The 19,701-nt window shown below is 43.6% G+C and overlaps 1 protein-coding gene across 1 annotated transcript; it reads left to right on the top strand.

The window, feature by feature from the left end:
- The first annotated feature begins 1,915 nt into the window (after nucleotides 1–1,915).
- On the top strand, nucleotides 1,916–19,216 carry POP1 (POP1 homolog, ribonuclease P/MRP subunit). The gene is made up of 15 exons (XM_056854471.1): nucleotides 1,916–2,069; nucleotides 2,363–2,434; nucleotides 3,738–3,913; nucleotides 5,260–5,508; nucleotides 6,844–6,931; nucleotides 7,055–7,242; nucleotides 8,423–8,670; nucleotides 8,788–8,881; nucleotides 9,825–9,936; nucleotides 11,133–11,249; nucleotides 13,665–13,780; nucleotides 14,283–14,474; nucleotides 16,129–16,283; nucleotides 16,898–17,230; nucleotides 18,503–19,216. Exons 1-15 carry the CDS (start codon nucleotides 1,925–1,927, stop codon nucleotides 19,155–19,157), a joined length of 2,940 nt encoding a protein of 979 aa, XP_056710449.1. The 5' UTR covers nucleotides 1,916–1,924; the 3' UTR covers nucleotides 19,158–19,216.
- Nucleotides 19,217–19,701: the final 485 nt, after the last annotated feature.

The following is a 19,701-nucleotide window of genomic DNA, read 5'->3' as shown; positions in this document are numbered from 1 at the left end:
TTCTTCATATTAGTCTTTTTTTTGTTTGTTTGTTTTTTTGCCGTCAAGTTACATCTGACTTATGGTGACCTCTGGTGGGGTTTTCAAGGCAAGAGACGTTCAGAGGTAGTTTGCTATTGCCTGCTTCCATGTCACAACCATGGTATTCCTTGGAGGTCTCCCATCCTAATATTTGCCAGGGTCGACACTGCTTAGCTTCTGAGATCTGGCTATCCAGGTCAGGGCTCATATTAGTCCTAAAGGCAAAGGTCCCCTGTGCAAGCACCGGGTCAATCCTGACCCATGGGGTGACGTCACATCCCGATATTTCCTAGGCAGACTTTGTTTACGGGGTGGTTTGCCAGTGCCTTCCCCAGTCATCTTCCCTTTACCCCCAGCAAGCTGGGTACTCATTTTACCGACCTCGGAAGGATGGAAGGCTGAGTCAACCTTGAGCCGGCTACCTAAAACCAACTTCCGTCAGGATTGAACTCAGGTTGTGAGCAGAGCTTTTGACTGCAGTACTGCAGCTTGACCACTCTGCGCCACGAGGCTCTATATATTAATCCTGTGTGTGTGTTAAGCGCCGTCAAGTCGCTTTCGACTCATGGCGACCCTATGAATGAAAGTCCTCCAAAATGTCCTATCTTTGACAGCCTTGTTCAGATCTTGCAAATTGAAGGCTGTGGCTTCCTTTATTGAGTCAATCCATCTTTTGTTGGGTCTTCCTCTTTTCCTGCTGCCCTCAACTTTTCCTAGCATGACTGTCTTTTCCAGTGACTCTTGTCGTCTCATGACGTGACCAAAATACGACAGCCTCAGTTTACTCATTTTAGCTTCTAGGGTCAGTTCAGGCTTGATGTGAACTAAAACCCACTGATTTGTTTTTTGGGCAGTCCACAGAATCCGTAACACTCTCCTCCAACGGCGCATTTCAAAGGAATCTATTTTCTTCCTATCAGCTTTCTTCACTGTCCAGCTTTCACACCCATACATAGTAATAGGAAATGTTCCACTAATGAAGACTCATCTTAGGTCAAAACAAAATTAAATTGTGTTGCGGACAAAATGACTTTTAATTCTTTAGTTAGAAGATGTTTATTGCTGTTTAAAATGTGCAAAATAAAATATTTGGAACAAACGTTACCAAACATGTGCTAAACCAGCCGTTAAAAGGAGATATACTTCTTTTACTATTTAAAAAAGTTTAATAAAAGGCAAGTTGTAGGGTGTAGATTTACAGAGGGAGTGACAGAGGCTACTGCTAAATGGCTTAGGAAAAGACCCCCAAAATTTTTTTGGCACTTTACCCCAGAACGCTCTTTATAATAGTAAATAGCATTCTTAATGTAACTGATAAGACACGGGTGTGTTGATGAGTATTCCTCAATAGCACTGCAGAAATCTGCTAGAATGGGAAGGATGCGCAGGCGGCCTTGGTTGGCCTCTCTCACTGTGGGTCTTAGTGGGCTGCCAAGAACCTCCTAACTGCCTGCTTCCTTTTAGAGTTTAAAAGCCAGCTGCAGCTTTGAACAGTCTCTGCTGGTACTGCAGCTGCAGGGGGGATGAGCTACAGCCAAGAAAAGGAGTGGGTGCTGACTCACTCTCTGCAGCGGGAGAGTGTTTGAGATGCTGGGCAGAAAGTGCAGGCAAAAGATGTAAAGTACTGTATTAATTAAAAGTTGCCATTGATTTGAAGCTAAGCAGGGTCAGCCCTGGTTAGTATTTGGATGGGAGACCCCCAAGGAATACCAGAGTTGCTGTGCAGAGGAAGGCACTGGCAAACCACCTCTGTTAGTCTCTTGCTATGAAAGCCCAAAAAGGGGTCGCCATAAGTCGGCTGCGACTTGATGGCACTTTACACACACACACGCTTGATGATAACTCTACTGGAGCAAGTGGCGGTTGGTTGCTTGTGTAATAACCTTGTCACCTTGTTGCAGAAATGTCAAATGCAAAAGAAAAGAAGAGGGCCAAGAAAATGAAAAATCAGCCTACCAGCGTGATCTTTCCCTCTGACAGTGGGCCTGGTCCCCGTGAAATATGGCGTCAGAATGGAGGTGAAGGAACTCACCAACGCAAGAAACAAGGTAATTATATTTTATCAGCTGCAATGTTGGTATAGCTTTGCAGTTGTCCTGTTTTAGTTTTTATGAAACAATGGTGTCACATTTAATCACTAGGATATTTCTTCACTGGTAAAGTGATCTTGAGATATGAATGAAATTCTGTAGATAAGATCAGCAGCTAGAAGACCAGGACTAGATCTCTGTCTGTTAAGGTTGCTGCTTGGCAGATCCAGGACTCAGAGGCTTGGCTTTGGCATTGGGGCTTGTAGGAGACTACAGAACATTGTTTTACATGCCTCTCTTTGACTTTATAGACTTACGTTCTGAAACCTCACGAGAATTCTCCCTTCAAAGCTTTTCCCACGGAATGCCTAAATATTTAACAGGTAAATATCCATGAAGGAATATTCATCCTTGCTTTGAGAGCAGTGTACACTGTTAAGCTCTAAACTATGTCACAGGGGCTAATATAGAAAAGAGCAGGAGTCCAGTATCGCCTTAAAGACTAACAAAATTTCTGGCAGGGTATGAGCTTTTGTGAGCCACAGCTCACTTCTTCAGATACAGCTAGAATGAGTATCTGAAGAAGTGAGCTGTGGCTCACGAAAGCTCATTTATTGTATTGATTTTCTTTGTCAGAGATTCCCTAGAATTACAATAGTTACTTTTCTGACAAAATTGTGATACTGGAATAAAAGGAGTTAATGTGTTGTAAAGGTTAGAGTGTTGGACCAGGGTTTGGGAAACCCAGGTTCAAATCCCCCTTACCATGAAACTTACTGGGTGACCTTGGGCCACTCACTCTCTCTGAGCCTAACCTACTTCGCCGGGTTGTTGTGAAGATAAAATGGAGGAATGGAGACACCTGTGCTTCTTTGAGAAGAGCTGGGGGGAAATATACTTACACATATATAAATAACTGTTCTAATAAACAGTCCACTTACTTTATTAGGACCAGCCTGTATTAATAAAGTAAGTCCACATAATGTGCTAGGATACGGACAACTTGTACTACCTTGCCTCAACAAGCTGTGCGAGTGATCTCAGACCTGTCAAAAAAAGAACAGGTTCCTGTAATGCTTCGTTGCCTGGTTTTCTGGCAGCAGTTCTCTTCTTGCTGTAGGGAATCATGCAGGTGATTGTTTACAAGCCTGTACTTTCCTGGTAAGAAAAAAAAAATGAAAAAGATGCCATAACTCATTAAGAGTTGTCATGACTTTTTATATCCATACAGTAATCTCCTTCAGGTGCTTGGCAGGCATTATTTTCACAGTGAAGGATAATAATTTTGGCTAAACATTGCTGTTTGTGTTGTGAATCTTCTGTCAGGCAGCTGGGACCCAAAGCAGGTAACAAAAATAGAACTATTTAAAACTGCAAAAATTTTAAGTAACTGCCACCTAATTAAGAGATTTTAAGTTGGCTGGGGTTTCCTCGACTGTACTGTTTTATGAATTGGTGTTCTTCAGAGGAGAATTCTACACATGTAGGATTGTAGTCAGTGAAAAAGTTTTAGACCGGTTTTCAAAAACATTGCATTCTTTATTGGTATTACACTGGTCTCTAGTGCATAGTTTTCTAATTCTGCAGTGAACCCTAAATCTCAATGAGGAAGGTGGGCCAAAAATGAATTGAATGAATAATCTGTCACGTTGCACTTTCTGAACAAGTTTGTTCTCTTAATTTCAGTCTCTCCTTTTGTTCGAGCTCGTGCTGCTGAAATAAAGGCCATGCTGAAGGCGGCTACGCAGAAGTCTTCCAATACTTTAGTGTTTCAGTCTCTGCCGAGGCACATGAGAAGGCGGGCGATGAGCCACAATATCAAGCGCCTGCCCAGGCGGCTGCGTGAACTTGCCAGAGCAGAGGTGCTTTTTTGTCCTGAGGGTTGTGGGAGATACTTCTGGGTACTCACCATTTCCTAATTAACTTTTTGAAAACGTGCGGGGCTGAAGCTGAAATTGGGGTTGACTATCTGGACACACCGCAGGATGTGGCAGGCTTCTGTTTCCCTTATTCTGGAGGAAGGTGACGTGTGCTTATTCTCCTCTCTTCCTCCAGATACTCTGCTTTGGTCCCTGTGTCCTCCCATCCTCATTCTGTGTGCTTTGTGAACTGAACTAGCTTCCAGTAGCTAGAGAAGCACAGTTCAGCCTTTTCTCCCCACATACATTCAGTCTCTGTCTACTTGGCAGCTCGCTTCTGTCCTGTATTCTTTCATGGTTGTTAATATCAGCCAAACTGTTGACAGGTGAATTTTGAAGACTCAGAAGATCAGTATCTGTGGACCTTCTTTCTTGTAAACTTGCTGGGGGGAGTCTTCCTGTCCAGCATGGTGTAGTGGTTAAGAGCGGTGGTTTGGAGCGGTGGACTCTAATTTGAAGAACTGGGTTTGATTCCCCCACTCTTTCACATGAGCGGCAGACTCTAATCTGGTGAACCGGGTCGGTTTCTCCACTCCTACAGCTGGATGACCTTGGGATACAGTTCTCTTAGAGCTCTCTCAGCCCCACTTACCTCATAGGGTGACTGTTGTGGGGAGGGGAAGGGGATTGTAAGCCGGTTTGATTCTCCCTTAAGTGGCAGAGAAAGTCGGCATATAAAAACTAACTATTCTTTTTCTCCTCTTAATACAATCAATCAGAGTGATAGGAAACTCTTAGTGAAGGGGCTAGTTGACAGATTGCCGATAACTGGTTGGGGGGTAGAACAGAATTTGGTTGTTGGGTGAGGTTATTTTGGGGCACTGTGAGGATTAGGTACAGTGCAACATAAGTTTGCAAAACAAAGTGAGGAATTATTTTCAGGCATGGGTTCTGCACCTCCAGAGGAGGTCAAGGAACTCGGTAGTTGGCATGGGGTTTCCAGGCGGCCTCCATACAGGTACTTTGATCATATCACCTTAACTTCTGTAGTGGGCGTTATATAGTACTACTCCCATTTCCAAATCTGTCCCAAGGCAGATTTAGCAGTGGTCTGGCAAACTAGTCGCATAGAAGGAATTGTTATATCCCTGGCTGTTAGAACCTGGTGAGCAGCTAACAGCAAGATGCATTTCCCAGTTTGGTTTGAGAGCCAACTGAAAGTCTTGGGGGAGATCCTTGTCAGCTTTCTATTAATAGGGTCTTTAATTATGCTGTACGGAAGAGCTAAAGCTGGTGTCCTGTCCCTGTGACAACATTTAAAAGTTACTCCATATCCCCCAACTGTACAGGTGGAGAAACCCGAACATCAGAAAAAAGAACTTCCAAAAAGCAAGTGTCGTAAAGCCAGGCGGCGTCATATAAACTTGGTGGCCGAGTTCAATCGCAGACAGAAGAAGAACATCTGGCTGGAAACACATATCTGGCACGCGAAACGATTTCACATGGTGAAGAAATGGGGCTACTGCTTAGGAGACGGGCCCACAACCAAGTGCTATCGGGCCTGCTACCGAGCCATGGCGAACCACTGCCTGCTTCAGGTGCCGTGACGGTTTCTGAATGTTTTACCTCGGCAAGAATGGATGTGCAGATGGCCCGGCCTAAAAACCACTCATTGCCCTCTTTAGAAGAATAGGTTCCATGTGAGGCAGTTAAAATCACCTTTTGGTTGGCGAAAAGATGAAGCTGGCTGACTTGGCCGCATCTGATCAATTTTATATGCTGTTCAGTTTTCCCCATGCCTGTTGGCTCTGGTTGCTAACAATTAATAATGAAACAATTAATGGCCTTGTGCACCTGTGGTAGGTGCAGTTCATACAGTAGTATGGAGCTTTAACCTAGCAAGAGAGATTTTGACTAGCACTTCTGCTTAGCTTGTGGGACAGAATTCACAGTGGTAGTTTTGACCTTTAAAAAAAAAAAACTTCAGTGAATGTTCTACACCAAAAGCACCTTTTTCTTCTCCCCACCCCAGATTTCCTCATATCTTCTGAAACTCTGCTACACATCCTGGTGGTGTTTTTTTTTTTTTTTTTTTTGGACACAGCGAGAGCTGCAAGGGCACAACAACCGCATGTTTGGTTGCGGTGCAGGATTGTCAGAATTCTCTAGCTAGGAAGCTTGGGCTGACTCCCTCGTATGCCTTCTGCCAACAACAGCAGATCTTTTTTTGTTTGTTTCCGCTACTGCTGAAGGAGGCAAAGGGCTTTTTCTAGGTAGTGAAGCATCTGCTTTGCGTTCTGAAGGTTCCAGTTCAGTCCAGCTAAAAATATTGGGTGGTAGGTAACGTGAAAGGCCTCTGCCCAAGACCCTTGCGATCTCCTGCTAGTCACAGTAGACAGTACTCAGCTTGAGGCAGGCACAAGGGTCTAGTTCAGTAGAAGGTGGTTTGATGTGTTCAGTTACTACCTATTTTAGCTGGGATACTTAACAGACGATTTGAGAAACAGAAGAAATGGAATTGAAGACTTAAGTGGAACCCATACATTAATTGGGTGAAAAGAGGAGAAGCCAACGAAGAGACTTTAGTTAAACTAAAAAGGCTATGCTCATGGCTGAAATATGATATTATGGATTGGTCCATGAGGGGGGGGAAGGGGGAAATTTGTATTAGAAGAAGGAAAGTGTAAATTGTAATTATAAAGGTATGGAGATGTAAAATGACCTCCAATGCAATAAAAAATATATTTAAAAAAAAACTACCTATTTTAGCTCACTGGATTGAGCATATGGCTCATTTCTCTGCATTTTAAGGTTTATGTGTCATTTTGAGAGCATTAAGTAAAGCTGGAAAAGTGACTCAATTTTTTCTTAATCTGGCCTCATTTTACCGCTCATGCCAGATTTAATTTTAATAGCTTTTTTCTTTCCATCAGGACTTATCGTACTACTGTTGCCTGGAGTTGGTTGGAAAAGAGGAAGATCTCCTAACAGCACTTGCTCGAATGTGCAATGTAGACACAGGTAATATTTCAGCAAAGTACTTAGTCAAGAGGCTCTGATCCCGACCCCTATCTTGGTGGGGGCTTATAGTGTGACCTTGGAAGGTAAACAGCATCTTACTTTTTTCAACGTGTCCCTCCTCAGGGCCAACATTTGCAGCGATTCCTTGCCTAGCTGGGAGGCGTCAGGGGGCTCTCACTCTGTACCGAAAAGATCAATACCCTGAAGGCACTCTTGGTCCAGTTACTTTTATTTGGAAACCCAGAAATGAATCCAGCATTGCTTCTGCCATCCGACAACTGTGGATATGGATGCATCCGACCTTTAAGCAGGTACAAGCCCTGGCAACAATGTTTTCCCTTAAAACCTGTGACATGCTTATGTTGCAAACAGTACTGAAAAGTATGGTAACCTTCAGACAAATGTCAGTGGCCACTGCTTCTGCCACTGAAACATGGGGCCAATTCTCAAACTTCCCTGACTAGTCATTCTGCATTCTGTGGTAGAGGAGTGGGGTTGTGTTATGTGTGCCCACATTTCCCTCTTACATTACATTACATTGCATTATGCATTACATAAATGTGTAATGTGAGAATCAAACTTCCATGTGGAGAACCTCCCAGTGACGGATCTCATGAGCATGGGGCATTCACAGTCTTGTGTTATCTTGAAAGGAGGTGGAAGAGAGCACAAAGAAGATGATCAACTAGTAAACAAGAATTGACATTTTTCATGAGAGCCAACATGGTGTAGTGGTTAAGAGTGGTGGTTTGGAGCAGTGGACTCTAATCTGGAGAACCAGGTTTGATTCCCCACTCCTCCACATGAGCGGTGGAGGCTAATCTGAAAAACTGGGTTGGTTTCCCCACTCCTACACATGAAGCCAGCTGGGTGACCTTGGGCCATTCACAGCTCTCTTAAAGCTCTCTCAGCCCCACCTACCTCACAGGGTATCTGTTGTGGGGAGGGGAAGGTGATTATAATCCGGTTTGATTCTTCCTTAAGTGGTAGAGAAAGTCAGCCTATAAAAACCAACTCTTCTTCATCTTGGATTGTACTGCTGAAATTAGGTGGATGTTTCTTAAAGAAAATGTGCATAAGTTTTGCTTTGGATCCCGTGATCCATCAGTGAAAGGTGCCGATGGTCACATATTTTTTCCCCACATTGCCTTCTCTCAAACAATCCATTCTGGCCCCAGGGAAAGCTTATTACCAGGGTAATGGGGCCTGCATGGTCTAATAGCCATGTGGGTCAGGAGACTGCAGGTATTAAGTATACTTCAGAGTTCACCTGCAGGACTTCAGAGGACTCTGCAAGTAATGTGTGTGTGTGTAAAGTGCCGTCAAGTCACAGCCGACTTATGGCAACCCCTTTTTGGGGTTTTCATGGCAAGAGACTAACAGAGGTGGTTTGCCAGTGCCTTCCTCTCCACAAGTAATACCTTGGCTTTAATCTCATGAGAAAATGATCTCATCAAATTTGAACCTTTCTTTCCCCTCCCCGCTCCCCAGGATGTACTGGCGGAGCTGAAAGCAGTCTGCCACTGTTCTGAGCCCTTGGAACCCTGTAACCCCAAACCGGTTGTGTCGTCGTCCCAAGAAGAAAACAAAATGGATGTACCTGAAAAAGCTGGCGAAAAAAGGAAGAGGAAAGATGCCGGTGAAATGGTTGTCCCTGTGAAAAAAATTATTGGTGATGGAACCAGAGACCCCTGTCAGCCACGTTGCTGGGTATCGCAAACTAATGGGATTGTGATCAGGTATTTCTTAAAGTAATAGAATTTAGGTACTTAAGCTGGTTGTCTTTTGCACTTTGCTTGAACTGTCTGATGACTACAGGCTTCATTTTTCACTTTATAACTCTTATTTTCTTCCAGTGACTTGACCATGGAGATCCTCCGATATCGGCTGATTGGTCCTCTCTCGCACTGTGTCCTAACAGAGGCACTCAAAGCTGCCTCTGTCCATGCTGTAAGAAGACCCGCTGTCGGCATGTTTGTTCACATCCTCAAATGCCAGAACGGTTATGCCAGTAGATGCCAGAGCAATGCATTAACAGTAAAACTAGTTACTTGTGTTTATACAAGAGTGCGGATTCTTTCAGAAATCGCCCATGGAGCATTTCGTGCTCTGAATGGCTGCATCCCTGATTAAATCTGTTGCACTTCCACATTCTAAAGGATTGACTAAGAATGGAGCCTTAAGAGGAAGAAAGTACAATCCAGCCTGCTCTAAATGGAAACTTTGTGGAAATATTGTATGCGTAATATATGTGTGGCCAACTGGCAGCAGAAGCTCCACAAATGGTGCAGGGAGCCCAGAGCCTTTGGCACTCCAGGATAGGATTTGGTATACCCGTGGGCTAGCTCCCTGTTCCACACACTGCTCTGGTGTCTGGTCCCTTTTCCGGTACACTAGAAGCATGTTCTAAGCATAACGCTGCTGCTTAGATATTGGGGATGTATCCAGAGTAAGGAATTTGGATCTCCTACCTCCTGCAGTCCTTTCCAGTTCTGGGGAACTTTATTTCCAGGGCCATGGGACCTATGGGTTTGATATTAGTTTTTAACCAGTTTTAATTTGGATGCTGGTATTCTATGGAAGAATTACAAATGTGAGACAACTCTAGGTAAAAGGGAGAGAACAAAGCTTTGCAACAGGCTAAGGGAGAAATGGATCTGTCCTGCCTTCTCACCAGCCACTTGTGAATGTGTGAATGCTTCCTAGGCAATGCCAAGGGTTGGAGGGCCCCAGTGTGGTGAAAAGCCACATGATACAGGCCTTGAAGAACAGCTAGGCAACACTAAGAGAGCCTCTACCTCCAGTCAAAGTTTTTTTGTATGGGCAGAAATGCTTTATAGGATCCAACCTTATATCTTTCTCCCTGTCTTATATGGGTTCGCTGTCTTCCTAGGACCTGGATAATACAGATTCTGAAATTAACCGTTGGTGGGTAGAAAACTGTAGGAATCCTGAGCAGGTGTCTCTTCATCATCGTCAAGAAGCCATCTTTGACCTTTTGCAAGGTAAGTATTGCTCTTGTTCCTCCCCCCTTCTATCTAGTGAGGATTCCACTAATGGATTCTTAATTGTGTGGTTCATCAAAAGGTTATCAATATTTACTAGGCTTTGAATATGGCTCTTTTGAGATGGATGGTGAATAAAGTATCATTCAAACAAAAGCTTACCTTTGCAGTTTTTAAGGGGACAGCCACTTGTAAAGAGAACAGGAACATAGCATACTGCGGCAAAGATAACTGTCTTTTTTGAGTTGTGTAGTTCATTGCCATTTGGAGGTCATTAAGTCTTTAATCTTGGTGGTGGTGGGGAATCTACAGCCGATGTGTTAAGTTCTACTTTTGGTTTTTGCAAGCTGGACTATACACTGGTTTGGATCCTGTCTAGTGTAATCAGAGCAATGCTCACGGAAGCAATCACTGCTATGTGGGGGGCAGTGAATCCCAGGAGAAGGATAGGAGGCAAAGGTGGGGGTCTGCAGTGGGGGGGACTCTGTGGAAAAATCAGCCTCTCTTCCATTCTATTGGAGGTGTGTTCTTTTGCAAAACATGGTTAGGATGCATCCCTTTGTCCCTGAAATACCAGAAGTCTGAAGAGGATGGTCGGTTTAATACCAGGCTTGGAAATGTTCATATATCTCCCTTCAGTGATTAAATTTTCTCTTTTGGACATGTAAAAAAGGCAAAGGTCCCCTGTGCAAGCACTGGGTCATTCCTGACCCATGGGGTGACGTCACATCCCAACGTTTCCTAGGCAGACTTTGTAGGGTGGTTTGCCAGTGCCTTCCCCAGTCATCTTTCCTTTACCCCCAGCAAGCTGGGTACTCATTTTACCGACCTCGGAAGGATGGAAGGATGAGTCGACCTTGAGCCAGCTATCTGAAACTGACTTCCGTTGGGATCGAACTCAGGTCGTGGGCAGAGCTTTTGACTGCAGTACTGCAGCTTAACACTCTGCGCCATGGAGCTCCCTTTGGACATGTAAGCCAAAGGCAATTGCCACTTGTGGCCTTCCTGGTTATGGTGCAAATGGTCCCCCATTCCAGAGGCCTTGAATACATCCTTGCATAGAAATTTCCAAACTGATGGCCGCATGCCCATTTGTAGACCGAATGTGAAATCTAAGGCAGTGGTGTAGCACGTGTCTGTATACCTATTGGTGAAACTGTTTAAGGGTGCATCTTTTTCTTGTGTGTGTTTTTAAGGGTTAAGTTCCTCAGAAATTCCATCAGGTACTGTATTGGGTTTGACTGTTGGGGATCCGCGAGTGAATTTGCTGAAAAAGAGGTCAAAAGCCATACCAAATCCAGAAAAATATCAAGGTAAGGTGTCTTCCGGAACATAACTAACCACCGTATTAAGTTGTGTTTGTGCAGTAAAAAAGCAAAAATTACTTGGCTTGTCACTGTCCTTTTAATGGCTCTGAAATGTTCTGGGTAATAGACTTACTGGGTAGATGCATGCATGCTAAGTGAGGATTATGTTGAAAATAGCAGCTGTGAGGAAGGGACTCGGCACCAAACTGGTCTTGTGCTCAGTGGAAGCCTCTGTTAAGCTATACAGATGATCCAGGTTCAAATCCTGGCGAGGCCAACAGGTGCTGTAGCCTGAGATGAAAATTCAGCTTCTATTATGTCATGTAAAGGCATGCTTAAGACTGTCTACTAGAAATCATAAATACCATGGAGAATTAGGGAAGTGTTCTAAGTACCACACCTATGAAATGGGCCTATAATGCTTATTCAACTTTGGATACCTTTCCTGTAATTAGTTTTAAGAATCAGGAGTTTCATTATTCAGTGCCATCAACCTTATTTGCAAGTTTCATGAGTTCGTGATTTTGCCTCTAACCATTTTTCTGCATGTGATCACCTCTCTTTCAGTAATAGTGCAGGTAGAAGGCAAAAAATCCTCTTCCTCATTAGAAAAACTATTTGCAGAACTTTATCTGAAAACACTTTGGCCTTTTCCTCATTCAAGATTGTCCATATCTCTGCCTCTTCTTTGGGAATGTAACCAAATTGGAGAATTGTTCCATCAGAGCCAGCTATATTTCTTCTGGCCAGCAGCAACTCTCTAGTTTCTTTCCTTGCTCTGTGACTTGAGATCCTTTTCACGGGCACCAGGAATTGAAGCTTGGTCCTTCTATGGGTAAATCATACATGTTTTGGCTCTGAGCTTTTGTCCTTCCCTACCTTTTTAAATCAGGAGCAATTCCAAAATTCTTGCTGCTTTGCCTTGTGAGATGCCACTCTGCTTCCTAAGACCTGTTGGGTGTTGCACAATAAAAGTGTGTTTAATCCTTGTGTTTCCTCTAAAGTAGCTCTGCTTTGTTCCCAAAGCAGTAACCAGTGATGACGGAGCCTGTCTTTGAGTCTAAATTCACAAATTATCAGGCTCTTTTGCATCTCTTAAGATCTTGTAAAAACAACTGATTCTTAATTATGGATATTGGAGGTGGAGAAGGTACACCAGCTCATCTGTGTGATTCTGTTAACCTTACTCTGGTTTGGGTATATCTGCTTTTGAATATAACAACCATATCTGTTTTGAGGGATTCTGCAGGAAGTGCTTCAAAGCCAAAGTTGGTGGCAGAAGACCAAAAGGTGAAAAGAAAAGGTCTAGATGGATGCATTGTCATGTGGGGGAACAGCAGTCAATCTGGTTAGCTGAACAAACAACTGTTCCTATTTTCCATTATCTGGAGGGAAGATGCCATTTTAAAAGATATCTTAAGGAATATCCTGAAATTGGGTACCACAGCCTTTCTTTGCATTGGTGCAGTACTTTCTGTATTGTAGCAAATAACGTACTTGCTATTTCACTGTTTCATTCTCTTGCTTGGTAAGAATGCTTTTATGCACATTCTAAGCAAGGAACTGAAGTCATAAAGGTTCTGCAATCTCAAAGGTAAATGTCAGCAATAGTAGCATTCCGTCACCATTTTTAGTCATCTCTAGATCTAGTGTGTGTTTAAGTAGATATAGTGCTCTGAAGTGCATCAGCAGATCATATGTGAAATAGTTATTTATTTACTTATTTTATTTACTTCAGGTCTACCCTGCTTTTCTCCCCAACGGGGAACCAAAGTGGCTTCCATTGATCTCCTCTCCTCCATCTTATTCTCACAACAACCCTGTGAAGTAGGTTAGGCTGAGAATGTATGGCTGCCCCAAGGTCACCCAGTACACTTCAGGTCACCCAGTAGACTGGGGATTCGAACCTGGGTCTCCTGGATCCTAGTCTGACACTATCCACTTGTGCCACACTGGTTTGTGCAAAGCAAGACCGTTTGCTATCATGTGAGCACAATCTCATCTGTGTTCCTTCTGCTGAAGCCTGTTGCTTTTCAAAAAGGTGAAGATGCACCTGATCGGCAGCTTTTTCAACAGTCATCCTTCTAAACTTCCAGCCCATTTATCTGCCCCCCTGGTGCACATTAATGCCTACCAGCTGCTTAATAGGCAAGCTCACAGAGCTCCTTTTGTATAGCTCATAAGAGCTGAATGGATCTTTTAAAGACTTTTCTTAGCAGGTTCCTAAGTTGAAATACCCTTGATGGAAAATCCTAATACCATTCACGCCAAGTACGATACCTGCTACTCCCCGAAGAGAAATATTCAAATAGGTTATTTCAGGCCACAGTCTGGAAACAGACAAGAGTATTTTATAATCTTTCCATAGCTTGCCATTGTGCTTTGTCCCTTTGCTTATTGGTTGGTTCTTTGTTTTCTTAGATGGTGAGAAAGTTAGAAAGTTGACCTTAGAAGGGGTCTCTGCAGAGTGCGCACAGAGTTTTCTCTGGGACCGGAATGTTTGTAACAGTGTCACAGAAAATAAAATGCCAGAACAGGTAACTTCTTAACATCATCAGTAACTATGAAGAAGGTCAATGTTAATGTCTGTAAATCTACAATGTTGTTTAGCCTGTGGGCACACTTGGAGTTTTAAGGGGGCACCACCACAAAATGGCTGCCATGGGGGCTGAGGCCAGTCACAAAATCAGTGTGCTTTAAGCCTAATGCTGTGAGGCAGTCTGAAAGCCAGTTGACGGCAGGTAGCTGTGAGCTGATTCTGTCCCGTTCCTCTGAGGCAGAGTCCCTGCTCTTTTTCCTAGAAAACAGAGGGCTTTGTTTTCATCTTGTTCAGATGGGGGTGAGAGGGGCTTGCCCTCTCTCCTTACAAAGAACTCCTAGGGTTCCCAGATCCCAATTTTATAAACACTGCCTTGAGGGAAAAGTAAACTTGCATGTATGTTTAAGTGCAGAATATGGAGGAATTGTTTCGAGTTTCTATCTTTCTTCGAAAAAGCAATTCTAGATTTTAGAGTGTCTTGTCTGCTTTTATCATCTCAGGACCTGAATAGTCTTAGAAATAAACTCTTGGTACCTGGATCATATCTTGACTTGGGCCCACAAGAATCCAAGATTCCTATACTCCTAGTTCAGCAGCCTGGAAAAATAGCTGGAGAAGATCGACCAGATTGGGGAAGTGGTTGGGATATTTTGCTGCCCAAAGGTTGGGGCATGGCTTTCTGGATACCTCTTGTAAGTGATCCTTCGGTTTGAAATACAGGGGGAAATTGACACTAATTGCTTTGATGTGTTTTTTATTTTTCAATTTGCTTACAATATTGGTTACCATGACTAGATTATTTAGTCCTGTGAATGAATGGAACCATTCCCACCTTTTTTTGCATTTGGTTCTTGTTACATTTAATAAGGTTAGCTTTAGGGGGGAAGAAACAGTTCTGTTCAGTTTCACCCGGAGTTCATAGGAAAGAGACCCCAAGACAGGCTGTCCTGCTGGGCTGGAGAAATGCAACTCAACGATGGTTTTGGGAACTGAAATTTAGGGCTTCCCTCACTGATTGGTTGAGATCTGGGTGGGATTACAAGATCTAAGCTATATAAACAAGAGAAACCAAAGACCAAGTATTCAGGAGAAAGAAATGAAATAATGGCAAGTCAAACCACCAAAAGGTGAGAGCTGAGAAGAAATCTCTGGAGAGCCTGGCTGGTACAATGATGAAGTTGAGCTAAAGGGAGTGGCTGTATTTTATCACCTGCTAGGACAGGGAACTGTTTAGTTAAGCTTGACTTGGATACTTTTATCCTAGCTTCCTTAGTCCAAATGTTCTTAGTTTTTTGGGTGAACTACTCAAAAACATTCTTTTTCTAGTATACTGTTTTAAAAACTCATAAAAACCTGATGTGTTTTATAAGCACGTTGGTCTCTGAAGCTTTTCCTACCCTGTGTCTAAAGCTGTCCCCACTCTCTGATAATTCTGAGTTGGTCGGGCCCGATAAGGATATAAAGAGAAGTCTGATGTTTTTACATGGAAGTTCACTTGTTTTGCAAAAACATAAATGCAAGTCAAAGAACTTCTGCATTATATTGTCCGTGCTTTGCATAAAGGCAGGTGCTGGAGCATCTATTGTGAAGCAGAGGTTCTACAGGTACCTGTAAGGGAATAAGTTGCTATTTTTGGAACTAAAAATACAAAAATGGAAAGCAAAAGTTGCATATTGTGAATGGAGAATATCTTCTAATGTAACCATATGTCTCTAGGAATATTAAAGTGAAGACTGGTGAAGTATATCCTTGTGAAATTCCTGTTTTACCCCTTAAACCAGGGGCATCAAACAAATCCCGTGGGCCAGCTCCCGCCCCTTGAAAGCTATTATCCGACCTGCAAGCCAGCTGAGGCAGCCACCCCACCCCCCCAGTCCCAATCTGGGCTGACGAGGCATGGCACGGCCCCCACCAAGTGACATTTATGTTATATCCAGCCCTTGTAACAAATGAGTTTGACACCCCCGCCTTAGACCTCCTGCAAGCTTTGTCTTTAGGAACATGGCCTTGTTGTACTCCTGTTCAGATCATTGCACTGCTTATAAATCATATTGTCATAGAGGTTTGCTTCTGCAGTTTGTTTTATTCTCTCTACAGCTGGGACGTTTTGTTGTGGTACTTCTGTATAGTAGAATAATCCATATCTGGCTATTGGCTAATCATATTTTGAAGTTTCTGTACTGGGCTATAAGTCTTCAATTAAGAATACTTCTTTTTGAGCTAGTTTAAATCCTCCACTTGGAAATGGAAAGGGAGGGAGAGTAGTCGCAACAGAATAAGTCTTTCTGAAGGGTATTTTCTTGCATTCCAAAGTGCCTGAAACGATCGAATACTGTTGCCTTGTAGATCTATCGAGGTGTGCGAGTGGGTGGCTTGCAGGAGGGTCTGAAACATTCCCTGTATAAGAGAACTCCTCATGTTCCCAACGATTACCCAGACTGTCCTGCGGGTATCCAGTTTGCCAGAGAAGTAGAGAGGTGTCTTCTTGAAAAGTTTAAGAGGTAAAATGTCTGAAATGGTTTTGATCTTTTAAAAGGCTCCTTTTCGACCTATGAATGAGCTGGTCATGATACACAATATAGATGTCACTAGTAAGTGACTTCTGTATTAAAGCATTTTACAAACTAACTGTAAGTAGGTGTGTGTGTGAAGTGCCGTCAAGTCGCAGCCGACTTATGGCAACCCCTTTTGGGGTTTTCATGGCAAGAGACTAACAGAGGTGGTTTGCCAGTGCCTTCCTCTGCCCAGCAACCCTGGTATTCCTTGGTGGTCTCCCATCCAAATACTAACCAGGGCTGACCCTGCTTAGCTTCTGAGATCTGACAAGATCAGGCTAGCCTGGGCCATCCAGGTCAGGGCAATTGTAAGTATAGGTGTGATAAATTCTAACTGTGGTAACGCTGGAGGAAAACTTGCTGTGAGGGACCCAAGCCAACTTTAAATACAGACTCGATATGTTAAAGCAAAGTACTTCTTTTTTAAAGCTAACCATTAGGGAAAAATTCCAATTTAAAAAATCTTAGCTTGAATAAAAGTTTGTAAGAATGTAACTTCTGTTTGTGTTGGAATGTTCTTTCATTGATTCTATACGGGACGTATTGTTCTTTTGTCATAGGCGTCCTCCTGCGAAAAGAGCAAATTACATTAAGCACGGGACCCTGGCACCCTTTTTCTGCCCCTGGGAGAAGCTCACCCTGGATTGGAAGACTCGGAATGAAGCTACTCAGAAAGATGAGGCCTCGTCAGTCCTAGATGTTGAGGAGTTGACCACTGAGAGGGACGCTGCTTGTGGTCCCAGCCCTGTACCAGAGTCTCCCTTAATAGGCCAGTTAAAGAAGGAAGTGGATGCATCCTTCGAGAACAACATTCAGATAGAAGATGCGACTGACATGGCAGATCTGTGTAAGAAAGATGAAGCTTCATCAAATCGTGCATTTTGTGTCCTCAGGTATGTGCAATAAATCCCTGATTTTTCTGTTGGCCAGCAAGGTGCCGTGGGAGGGGCTAGGATCTGGGTGGGCTGGATTCGAATCACCACTCCACTGTGGAAGCTTGCTGGGTGACCTTGGGCCAGCCACACACTCAGCTGGATCGTACTCACTGGGCTGTTTGTGAAGGTAAAATGGAGGGAGCAATGTTGTAAGGAGCTTTGGATCTCCATTGAGGAGAAAAGCAGACTAGAAATGTCTCAAATATATAAATGGGGGAAATAATACTTCTGGCCACAAGAATCATTCATGGAGACAAGCCTGTGTGCGTTGCTGTCTTGGGACAGAAGTGAGCCCTGGAGCACAGTATCCTCTTAGTTCTGGCCTTAAATTTTCTTTGGCTCTTGGAGCCAGCTTTTATGTGCATGCCTTTTTATGTCATACAACAAAACACATTTTGAAGTTAAATAATAACTTTGTACTTCTGCTGATGATGACCAAGGTGCATTACAATAAAACCATTGCTGAAAATTCTAGGTGCCCCAATGAAACTTCTAGGCGTCATGGCGTACTGGCATCTCAGATTTGGCAAGCCCTGTCTTGGGCATCTTTTGCTTCCTGCACCCAGCCAGGATAAGCCATCGTGCTTGCTAGCTGGGTGATGTCTAGTTCACACGTGAAGTTGCCTTGTTCTGAGTGAGACCATTGGTCTATCAAGTCAGTGCTGTCTGACTGGCAGGGGCCGTTCAGGCTCTCAGGCAGAGGCCTTTCATATCAATACCACCAGATCTTTTGAACTGGGGGCTCAACCTGGGACCTTTTGCATGCCAAGTGGATGCTCTACCACTGAACCAAAGCCCTTCTCCTTGTCTCTTCCACCTGTATTGCACAACAGGTCATAGATTTTGTTGTTGGGCGGGTGGGGGGGGGGACGACGTATACAGTTGCTTGTCATAGCTCTCCTCTTCCCTCCCTCCCCCGGCAAATAAGTGGCTTCATTCAGGGGGCAAGCCAACTGCGATACTCTTAATTGGCACCCTTCCAAATCATTCCACTGGTCCACTCAACACAGACTCTTTGTCTGCTCCCACAGACTGTAAAAGACGATGCTTCTCTTTTCTGTACACATATGGAATGCATTGTTTCATTTAAGCCCTAAACAAGGCCTGCACAACCTTTGTGTTTTTATTTCATGAGTATACACCCCCCACATTCCCTTGACAAATTCAGCAATAGAATATGGTTGTATACAGAATTACAGGACAAGCTAACATGCTGTATCCTTTCAATAGGAGCAGGAAAATATTACGGCAGGTATCAGCCTGGTGTCAGCCCACGCATGTGAAAACTCGGAGAATCCGGCACCGTGCTTCCAAGCTGGATCAACAGAAATTGACTGAAGATGCCCTCTTGTCTGTTGTTCAGTGCTACCCCAGGGCACTAGTGTGGGTCTGCTTGACCCTTCTTAAAAAAGGTAGCCCTGAATTGCACGCCATGGTCTGCGTCCCATCAAAAGAAGATCTGCTTCAGCTAAGCAAGGACAAAAACTTCTGTGGCCCTCAGGAACCTAAACATAGCGATGTCTTCAAGAGAAAGGTTTTAAAACAAAAGGAAATTAAAAAGAGGGAGAAGATTGGGAAGGCAGGCCAGGATTGCTCATCGAGTGCCAAGCATGTAACCCCAACCGAGCAAGAAGATCTAACTCTGGGCTTATGGCCTGACCCACTGCCGGATGTGACATCCCACTGTTCCAGAGTTCTCTTGGGGTTTGTCACACAGGGGGATTTCTCGTTGGCCCTTGGCTGTGGGGAGGCTCTAGGATTTGTTACTCTGACAGGACTGCTGCAGATGTTGCTGGATCAGCCAGAAGAACAAAAAGGTCTTGTTTTGTTAAGAAATCCAGCATCACTTCAGTATAGATTTGCTAGACTTTCTGTTGAAGTTTAACATGGCTTGGAACTCACTGCTACCAAACAAGCTGTTCTGTGAAAGTTTATATCTTCTTCACCTAGATGCAAAGCCCCTACTCAAAAAAGTGTACCTCACTTTTGTCAATATGCAACTTGAAATAGACTTTGACAGTAAACTGAAAATTCTTGTATACAATTTGGCATCAATGTAAAAGCTGTGTTGCTTGGGATTTTTTTATGTGCATATAATATTTTAAAATAAAAACAAGTTGCCACTTTTTTGTTACAAGTTTTGTTTTAGCGTATAAATGTTTTGCCTCAGTGAAGGGACTGCTTCCCCATTTTTGTGCAACTGAAATCAGTCTTACACAAAAATTATCTTTTCCTCACCCCTGTGTATTGATGAGACAGGCTGGTTTGTTGAGCGCCCATACGTACAGCAAATGGGCTGTTTGAATCTGCTGCTTGTTATGAGCGAGCTATGTGCAAAACAGTACCCCCACATTTCCCACTTCCTGTTCAGAAAAAATGCATTTTGTCTGAAGTTGCTCTAAAGTTAGTATCTTTGACAACAGTGCATT

This window comes from Euleptes europaea, chromosome 8 (assembly GCF_029931775.1).
Source record: "Euleptes europaea isolate rEulEur1 chromosome 8, rEulEur1.hap1, whole genome shotgun sequence".
Classification (NCBI taxonomy): Eukaryota; Metazoa; Chordata; class Lepidosauria; order Squamata; family Sphaerodactylidae; genus Euleptes; species Euleptes europaea.
Note: the sequence above shows the minus strand (reverse complement) of the source record. Positions and strands in the feature narration are given on the sequence as shown.

What these genes read in the sequence shown, in the direction of transcription:
- POP1 (XM_056854471.1), top strand. Translation starts at nt 1,925, where the DNA reads ATGTCAAATGCAAAAGAAAAGAAGAGGGCCAAGAAAATGAAAAATCAG. An exon ending in TGCATCCGACCTTTAAGCAG is followed by an intron (nt 7,243 to 8,422) that starts GTACAAGCCCTG and finishes CCCGCTCCCCAG; the next exon opens with GATGTACTGGCGGAGCTGAA. An exon ending in AAAATAAAATGCCAGAACAG is followed by an intron (nt 13,781 to 14,282) that starts GTAACTTCTTAA and finishes TTATCATCTCAG; the next exon opens with GACCTGAATAGTCTTAGAAA.